The sequence below is a fragment of the Myotis daubentonii genome, chromosome 7, assembly GCF_963259705.1.
Source record: "Myotis daubentonii chromosome 7, mMyoDau2.1, whole genome shotgun sequence".
NCBI classification, from domain to species: Eukaryota; Metazoa; Chordata; class Mammalia; order Chiroptera; family Vespertilionidae; genus Myotis; species Myotis daubentonii.
In genome coordinates, this window is record NC_081846.1 from 34,992,233 (window position 1) to 35,001,930 (window position 9,698).

Here is a 9,698-nt window from a genome sequence, read left to right on the forward strand (position 1 = left end):
CCAGGCCGGGCCAGTCCTCCAGAGCACCGAGAGCGCCGGCCAGAGCGGCGGCGACCACTGCCCGGCAACCGCGACGACCTACGACGCGCCAGGACCGACGTTGCGCCTGCGCAGGGGTCCACGCTGCGACGGCGGCTTACGTCATCACTTGTGCGACGCCCCGCCGGACAGCCTGGGGTCTGCTCTTTAGGAAGGTGCAGGAGTGGGACCGGCAGGGAAGATGCCCGTGGCCGTCATGGCAGAAGGTGCCTTTAGTTTCAAAAAGTTGCTAGATCAGTGCGAGAACCAGGAGCTCGAGGTAACCATTCGCGTAGCGCGGGGAGAAGCCGCGGGGTGTCCGGGCCCCGGGCGGCGCTGGTCTCCAGGGTAACCGGGCCCGGGGCCTGCGGGTCGAGGACGGGGCTGGGCGTGGGCGCCGGGAGGGCGCGGGAGCTGGGCGTGCGGAGTCCGGCGCCCTGGCCTGCTCGGATGGCCAAGGACCCAGGCCCAGCCGCCCGAACTCGCTGGGATCTTTTTGTTGTTAGTCTTTAGCTAATGAGCCCGAAAATCTTGCTCATCTTTGCTCCTTACACCCTCCACTGTGCTGCTCGTGTTACTAAAACATGTCCCCCCACCCCCGGTGGCGGGGGCAGGCGGAGGGATGTGGGTTTTGTTCAAGACGTGTGCACGCGCATACACAGACCGAAGGTGTAACCATGGGAACCTTTTCTAGCTCAGGAAGCCCTTGTTGGTCCCATATGTTGGCAGACGAGTTTATCGATGTGTCTTCAATAAGAGGTGAAAGTTAAATCATCCAGCTATTAAAGTTAAGGTTTTATTTTAGAAAGGCACTTAAAAAAGCATGTATGAAAAAGTTAGCCAAAGGAGACAACGGCTGCTTACTAATAGACACAATCGATTTTTTAAATGAATGAAAGTTGTGAGGTTAGAAATGTCTAACTCAGCTGTGATGTTTTTCTGTTGGTTACTCATTTACTTAGATATTCAATATATTTGATGCAATGGGCAGAATCATCATGCTTTAGGAATCTGTTGGAAATACTTGTTTCTTATAATAGTAAGATAATTTATATAAGAATTTGAGACCTGAGAAAAGGATCCCATTTAAATATTCCCGTTCAAATAAAGACACTGAAGAGATAAGTCACTGCCGACAACACATTTCAACTTAATACTCTAGGTTTTAAAATAAATGTAAATGAGGTTATTCTCTTTCATTTTGGCCTTCTAGGCACCTGGAGGAATTGCTACACCCCCAGTGTATGGTCAGCTTCTAGCTTTATATCTGCTCCATAATGACATGTAAGTACTTTATATTAAAGCTAAGAGCAGCAATTTCCTCAAGGTTATAGAGAATTCATGCATTAAAATACCATCACTAGAACATGGGCACGAGGAGCTGTATCTTTTATTCTAGTACTTAATACATCTGTGTCAAATACTGAGTCATAAATTATGATGAGGCTGAGTTATTTTAGACTACATTTGTTTTACATACGCCTGAAAAGCACTCCAGTTTGTTATTAGAAACTACAATGTCAGTTTCAACTTGCTGTAATCCTATTGATCTTTCCTTTTTGTCTTTTTATAAAACTTTCTTATTACCTTCATTTATTTAACTTCACATGTAATCAATAAACCAAGAGAAATTGAAAGGGAAGGTTGAGGAGATTAAGAGGAATTTATTGCCAATATGTATGAGGTTTCTTGAAAGCTTTCTGCTTGTTAATTATTTTTAATTCATATTTGTTGAAGAAAAGTCAGAAAGCATGACTGCAAAGGGGTAGGAGAAACTCAGAGTTCTATCACCCATCGATGACTACTGTTAAATTTTGTTTTAAATTCTTCTAAACTTTTTTTCATATCTTTTAAAAACCTAAACCCAGATTTTTATCACACACATATCACATAAATTATGTTTCATTTATTGTAATCTTGTCATCCTGTGTTTGTTGTAGTTCAGGCTCCCAAACTCTTAAAAACTGCCTTGAAGTTTTGGTGGCTCTGTGCCCACTGGGGGGAGGAGAGGTGACAAGGAGAAAAGCATGTGTACTGTATGTGTTGTCAAGGGACACCAGAGAAATTATTTAGGCAGTTCTACTTAAATCTTTGTGCTTTTAGTGTACTGTTGCCTTAATTTAAGATCTGGATTATTAATTAAAATTAACTTACTACAAATGGCAAAATATTGCTTTGGTAAATGTATTTCATGTCTTTTAATTTGGAAAACTACTATTACTTTCCCTGGACAAATTCATGTAAAACTAAATTTCACTTTGTATTTTATAGACTATTTTAAAGTATACTTCTGTATGTTCATATTGGGATCTAGAATTTTAAACATTTACTGAGGTGATTTTTTTTTTTTTATTGCTTATTTTTTCTTGGGGGTGAAAATTAGGAATAATGCAAGATATCTTTGGAAAAGAATACCACCTGCTATAAAATCTGTAAGTATCCTTTCTATTTTTCTACTTTAATACAGTAACAACATTCATTTAAATGGTCACCTCATAAAAGTTTGTTTTCTTTCCCATATAGTTCACAGAAATTGTTATTAAACCAGTGTTAAAGTTTAAAAATAGATCTTCAAATTCTTCTAATCAGAAATTTTAATTTCCCTTGGATGATATAGCAGTCTGTATACTCAGCTCCTGCTGATCAGAGTTCTTGAGACATTTCATGTGTCACTTAACCAGGTAAACAACTGAGCCAGTTTAGATAAAGGTCTGGTGTCTGTTGTTTTTTAACTGATTTATGCAGCTTTCTATTATGGGACTTGTTTGAACCTGGTAATGTTTATAAGGATAGTCTAAAAATGATGATTACTCACAAAATTAAGATTATTTTTGCTAATTAAGACTTTAGGTTTCTTATTTTGGGTAGGAGATTAGATGAAATAACCTCTTAATAACCAAAATGGAATTAAGTAAATTTTTGCTTTCAAGCAATTCACTGTCTAGCATAAATGTGAAGTGAAAATTTCAGAAAATTACCAAGAATCCACCCAAAATCCTTTGTTGATTATCAATATTCAGCAGCAGACCAAATTAGTATTTTCACTCCTTCTTCTTGTCTGGGTCATTCTGTTAATGCTCCTCCAGCTTCATGGGCTTAAAAAAAGAACAGCCATCAATTATGCGCATGATGTTACTGGCAACTTTAGCCTTAGACATCTTAGATTGGCAGTCTGTGCAATTAGCCATTTTGCTATTACTTATGTCCTAAAAATATATATATATTGCCCTAGCTGGTTTGGCTCATGGATAGAGTGTCGGCCTGCGGACTGAAGGGTCCCGAGTTTGATTCTGGCCAAAGGCACATGCCTGGGTTGCAGGCTCCATCCTCAGTAGGGAGCGTGCAAGAAGTAGCCGATCAATGATTCGCTCTCATCATTGATGTTTCTATCTGTCTCTTCCTCTCCCTTCCTTTCTAAAATCAATAAGAAAAATATATTTTAAAAATACATATTTACGTATATATATCAGTTATATATTCTGTGTATTACATACATGTATTAATCAAATACAAATACTTCTTTTGAAAATAATATTTAAGATAATTCTAAGATTTAGTTCTTTGGACGGCATGCTCATGCCTTAATTTGCTATTACAATAAAAATTTAGCCGAAACCGGTTTGGCTCAGTGGATAGAGCGTCGGCCTGCGGACTGAAAGGTCCCAGGTTCGATTCCGGTCAAGGGCATGTACCTGGGTTGCGGGCACATCCCCAGTAGGGACTGTGCAGGAGGCAGCTGATCGATGTTTCTCTCTCATCGATGTTTCTAACTCTCTATCTCTCTCCCTTCCTCTCTGTAAAAAACCAATAAAATATATTTAAAAAAAAAATTTATATCAGCCCTGGTTGGTGTGCTCAGTGGTTAGAATATCAGCCCAAGCACCAAAGGGTCCTGGATTCGATTCCTGATCAGGGGCACATACCCAGGTTGCAGGTTCAATCCCACGTTCAGGAGACAGCCAATCAATGTGTCTCTCTCACATTGATGTTACTCTCTCACTCCCCCTCTCCCTGACCCTCTTCCTCTCCCTCTTTTCCACTACCTCCCTCCCTTCCACTCTCTCTAAAGATGAATAGAAAAATATCCTCAAGTGAGGATTAACAAGAAATAAAAATATATCAAACATAAATAGACTTTACTGTTCATAGTATTTAAAAACCTTTTTTATAGTATCGAGCTAAAAGGTGATTACATCTCTTAAAAGAAATGTTGAATTGTTTTAAGATACAGTTGTTAATGAATCTGTATAGTGAATATCCTCAAAGACAATATTTATTGCAGGCAAATTCTGAACTTGGGGGCATTTGGTCAGTAGGACAGAGAATCTGGCAGAGAGATTTCCCTGGAATCTACACGACCATCAACGCTCACCAGTGGTCTGAGACGGTCCAGCCGATCATGGAAGCACTTAGAGGTAGTGTTGCTTTGTGGTTAAGAATCACATTAGACTAGACTTGTTCCCTAAGTGCTGCAGTGTTGAAGTAAGGCAGTGGTGTGTTTTAAAAATAGATATTTTCTGCTAATGGGGCAGTTTTCAGAACTCGTTCTTCCATTTGTTATAATCATGCTGCTTCATTTCATGTTGCTTGTGATGACATCGACAGCTCAGGGCATCACTGTCTTTTAATTCTTGATTGAAATTGCTCTGGTCAGGTTTTTTTGCTACTAAAATGAAATCTGGTAATACTCTGATAACTTAAAGGTAGGGGTTTAGATTTTTTAAACCAGTTTTTTGAAAGTAGAGACCGTGCTTTGGACTTGGTCAACCTCAGCCTTCCATAGGTGATGTTTCTAACTTCTAGATTTTATTACTAATCAATCCAGGGCATAGATGCACAAAGATGAAAAGCCTGATGAAACATAATGAAACTCGGCCCTGCCTCCATCTTTCCGTTCCCCCACCCCCAACACTTGCTTCCAGTCTTCCTGGTTGACTCTTTTATAAATTCATACAATGAACAGAAGTCTTTGGGTTGATCTAGTCTCACAACATTTGGACAAGAACAATAATGTCATTTAATTACGCCTTTTAAACACGTCAGCCCTTTGGTCACTGCCCACCCTCTGCTCCCACACAGAGGCAACGAGGAGACGGGCCTTCGCCCTGGTCTCTCAGGCCTACACCTCCATCATCGCAGACGACTTCGCAGCGTTTGTCGGGCTCCCTGTGGAAGAGGCTGTGAAAGGTATGGTTGGCCTCCTTGTTGCTTTCAGGGAAAGTGGAAAATGGAGGTGTTTGTTGTGCATGTTTTTTAGAGAGATGACATGAAGCACGCAGCCCAGCACCCAGCAGGGCCGGGCAGCAGATGCCTTGATGGCAGGCACAGTGTGTGAATACCCACATGGTCATTACCAGGGCAAGTGCCAATGCCACCGAATTAGCGAGAGAGAAGAGTTGACCTATTGCTCATTTAGAAATCCCACTTCACTCTGACTTGGTGGACTCATCCCAGCACCCCTTTCCAGCCCATCTTCTCCCTCACGATTTTACCGATCCCTCTACCCTGGGAGCTGGCACCCACTCCTGCCCGCTGGTCCCCAGATGTGCTTCTGCATTTTTGTTTCTCCCGTGCTGGAGTGAGATAGAACATTGCACACGCTGTGTGGCACTGTTTTATAATGATTGACGTTTCCATTCTCCGGTAAAACCGAGTTCCGTCGAGCATCACATCTTATCCTTATATGCCCAAGGCCTAGCACAGCTCTAGACCCTTGGAAGCAGGTTGATGAAAATTCTCAGAGGAAATCTTACCACTACTTACTCAAGCAAGCATTTATTTATTTGACTCTCTTCTGGAAATCCAATAAATGCTGTACCCCAGAGTCCATACTGGGTAGAAGTGTGGTCCCACACCCGTGCCAGCTATGTGACCTAGGACAAATTACCAGAATTCCATGGCCGGCAAACCGCGGCTCGTGAGCCACATGCGGCTCTTTGGCCCCTTAAGTGTGGCTCTTCCACAAAATACCACGTGCGGGCACACACGTACAGTGCAGTTGAAACTTCGTGGCCCATGCGCAGAAGTCGGTATTTTGTGGAAGAGCCACACTCAAGGGGCCAAAGAGCCGCATGTGGCTCGCGAGCCGCAGTTTGACGAGCCACATGTAAGTTTTTCTTATATCTGTTTTTAATAACTGATCATGTTAAGACCATAGTACTTCATAGAAAACACATCACCTATTAGTGGTTATACCAGCCTGATAAAGTAAAAGGAAGCTTTGATCTGTCTCACAAATGTTTCAAAATTAAGATTACATGAGAACACTAGCATTTCTTTCTAGTAAAACTGCACGTGACAGGTTAAACTACGTCTGTCAGGTCTCCCGAAAAAGTGATGCCATTGAGAGTAAGCGCTCAAGATGAGCTACAGAGGGGAACCCACACGTTCACTCTTACAACCACGTGAATTATTATCAATACCAAATAAAGAATTTAATCTCTTTACAAGGTTAGAACTAAAACAAAATAAAAACTACAAAAAGTTATTTCTTCATTTTTGTGTTAAATACACATTTTTAGGGATATTGGAGCAAGGATGGCAAGCTGACTCCACCACAAGAATGGTCATGCCCAAAAAGCCAGGTAGGTGGAGCTCTTCACCCGTGTGCACAGCATGGAACTCCCTGGGACCGCTTTAGTTTTCAGACATTCAATTTGAGTAACTTGATATAAGATTCTGCTGTACTAGCAAAATGAAAATAAATCACATATTAAATACAGAATGACAGACATGTAGGGTGGAAAGGATCTTAAAAGTCACCTGGTTTTACCTTAATTATTAAAAATGTATCTCCTGTACAAAAAACTATTTTATGTGGGTGTTTTATAATTCCTGTTACAACCTAACTTTTACTAAATATTAATCTCCCATTCTTGCATTTATGGAGCCATTTCTAACTGTTTGTCCTTACTGTCTAAACTGTTGCCTTAGGAAGTTATTTCGATACTCAGATGTTCCCCTTCCCTCTTGTACTTAGACACGTAGGCTCTTCTCAACAAGACTTCCAGTGCCTTCCACCTTCACACAATTACGTTACCTGGTCTTCCTTTTAAGGCTTTAAATTAGGTGCGTTGGCTGCGCTGTCTCAGTGTGAGCTCCCAGCCCCTACGCCTTCCTCTCTGCTCGGGCCAGGCCCGGTCCTGCCCTGGTTTCCTTCCACTGACCAGGAGGCTTCTTGCTGCCTGGGCGAGAGCGGCCTTACTTTACTGCCCACCCCACAGCCCTTGCCGTCTGTTCAGCACCGAGCTCCTGTCTGACGCTGCTCCACAGTCGAGTGTCGCGCGGATGTCAGGAGCTCAGCCCTGCGCGGGTGCAGGGGGAAGGCAGGCCCCGTGGTCTGGAGGACGAGAGAAGCGAGTCAGATAGAGGGCAGTGGTATCTCTGCTGACAAATAGTGGCCGTACATGCATATGGCGTTAATGCGTGTGTGTGTGTGTGTGTGTGTGTGGAAATTCCTCGTAATGACTTCTGTGAGTGGACTTTATGTTTTGCTTATTTAGTTGCAGGGGCCTTGGATGTCTCCTTTAACAGGTTTATTCCCTTATCAGGTATGTATTCTCATGCGCTCATTTAAATACATTTCATTGTTCTTCATTTTTTTTTTTTGTAGTTTTTATTTTGTGTTAGTTCTAACCTTGTAAAGAGATTAAATTCTTTATTTGGTATTGATAATAGTACACGTGGTTGTAAGAGTGAACATGTGGGTTCCCCTCTGAGGCTCACCTTGAGCGCTAGTGCCTTTGGGGCCCAGCCGTGGGGCCGCCTTAGTGTCGGGAGGGGGAGCCGTGATGGGTTCTCAGCAGCATCCCAGCTGCCACCTGCCACCTGAGAACCAGAGTGGAACCCTGACAGTGAGGTCTTTGTGTTTTCCCTTCATCGACACCGAAGCCCTCCCAGAGCAGTGCTTTCGCCTGGGGAGCACTCGGTGGTTCATCCGTGGAGTTACATGTCATGTGGGTAGGGGTCGTTCCAAGGAGCTGTGTTCTCTTCAAAGGGATGTTGCATGTTCGCTTCAGTAACAACACACCGACGGGGCTTTACTCCCAGTTCGGGAAAACTCATAAAGTTCAAGACTTCTTGGCTTATTTTTCAGATGTGCAAAGTCAGGGCAAATCTGGGAAAGTTTTCTTAATGTTTTCTTAATGTAAAAATGAAGAGGCGTGGGGGAGCGGGGGTGCAGAACCAAAGCTGTGTTACTCTGGACACTGACTTTGTGACTCTTGCATGCCCAGAGCCTGCCCCAGTTCCGCCGATCCCCAACGAACAGCAGCTCGCCAGGCTCACCGATTACGTGGCTTTCCTCGAAAATTGACGCCTCATCTGCTTTACGATGACACCTCATCAGCGTTCTGTATACTGACAAATGTAATTTTGTATTTTCAGTTTATTGGATGGATTAAGCACCTCGGCGCTCCATACTGAGTATGTGATAAAATACAGATGTAATATAAAGCATGTTATATATTTGTCCTTGCACATCATGCTGAGTAGTGGTGAGACAGTTCTCCTTTGGTGGCAGCTGGCAGTGTGGGTGAGGCTGCCAGGACGACGCAGTCAGCCTCTATTTCCCGGACTCGTAGGTGCAGCCCCCCACCTCACGCAGCACAGTGCATGGCAGCGTCTGTCCCACCCGCACCCGGTGCTGTCCCATCCGGTTTGAGGAAGGCTGTCCCCGGGGGCGTTGTCTGAATTGGGGGTGGTCCTGAGGCACCCTCTTTGGAGAATATGCTCTCTTTTCTCCTCTGCTCCCGCGAGTCACTGATATAGGATGATGAGGAATAAGAGACGTTTCCTTAGTGAACCAGATTGTTGGGTTCCTCCCTTAGTGTGAGTGCATCCGTTGCTGGCAGTGGAGGGCTTGCCGTGGAAGTAGGACTTGAGACACTTTAGACGCTTACGAGAAGTGTTACGTTGTGCTGTTTCTTCTCAGAAGAGGGAAACGTGTATTGGGAAGAAGCTATTGAGATGAGTAACACTTTGTACTGCTGTACTGCAGCCTGCTGGGTGCTGTGTTTACCCCTCGGTTCAGTTCTGCCTTTTGGAAAAATACTGAACAAGTCTTTCATTTTTCGTGTGATAGCCCTCTGAATATTTGAAGTTGTTTATTATATTTTCAGGTTAAAACACCCTTGAGTTCATTTATTTTGCATTTGTTCAATAAATATTTAATTGATTTCTTCAACTGTTTCATCAAAGGCAGTTTCTAGAAATTTTCACTATCCTGGTTTTTCTGTTGACATTCTAGTTTATCACTGTCTCCCTTAAAATAGGAGTTTCTTAATTAAAATAGAAATGACCTGTATAGTGGCAATTACATGAACTCCTGTTTTCACTCATTTTAAGAGATCTGTTCACAAAATGTTCACTTTGCATCTAAGGTTATAAGAACAGCACTTGAGTTTCTACATGTTACTAGTAAACTAAGAGCCACAACTGATAAGGTACCAGGTGTTCACAGCCCCGTCAAATCAAGGCTCCATCCCTGGGGAGCCCATCAAAAGTCAACAGGCTATTAAAAAATTGTCCAGCAAGTTTACACCCATTTTGTCATTTTCTAGTTTTGATAAATGTTTTTTAACACACACGTGCCATAGAAGGAGTGCTTGCCAGGAGGGGCTTGTCAGCCCGAGAAGGAATGATGGAGTGGGATGGCAATTGTCCTCAAGTGTCGGCCTGTC

At 43.0% G+C, this 9,698-nt stretch overlaps 1 protein-coding gene across 2 annotated transcripts; it reads left to right on the forward strand.

Moving 5' to 3' along the window:
• The first annotated feature begins 133 nt into the window (after positions 1 to 133).
• COPS8 (COP9 signalosome subunit 8) lies at positions 134 to 9,331 on the forward strand. Of its 2 annotated transcripts, XM_059703640.1 has the most exons (8): positions 135 to 298; positions 1,232 to 1,302; positions 2,402 to 2,450; positions 4,301 to 4,433; positions 5,098 to 5,205; positions 6,540 to 6,602; positions 7,521 to 7,568; positions 8,253 to 9,331. In XM_059703640.1, the coding sequence occupies exons 1-8, from the start codon at positions 221 to 223 to the stop codon at positions 8,330 to 8,332; spliced, it is 630 nt and encodes a 209-aa protein (XP_059559623.1). In that variant the 5' UTR covers positions 135 to 220; the 3' UTR covers positions 8,333 to 9,331. The 2 variants fall into 2 exon arrangements, with proteins under 2 accessions (XP_059559624.1, XP_059559623.1); XM_059703641.1 differs by lacking the exons at positions 6,540 to 6,602; positions 7,521 to 7,568 and having other exon boundaries at positions 134 to 298.
• The last annotated feature ends 367 nt before the right edge of the window (positions 9,332 to 9,698 follow it).

Excerpts from the sequence above, each read along its gene's own strand:
- COPS8 (XM_059703640.1), top strand. The coding sequence starts at position 221 with ATGCCCGTGGCCGTCATGGCAGAAGGTGCCTTTAGTTTCAAAAAGTTG. Across the intron at positions 299-1,231 it reads GCGAGAACCAGGAGCTCGAG|GCACCTGGAGGAATTGCTAC; the intron begins GTAACCATTCGC and ends TTGGCCTTCTAG. Across the intron at positions 5,206-6,539 it reads TGTGGAAGAGGCTGTGAAAG|GGATATTGGAGCAAGGATGG; the intron begins GTATGGTTGGCC and ends ACACATTTTTAG.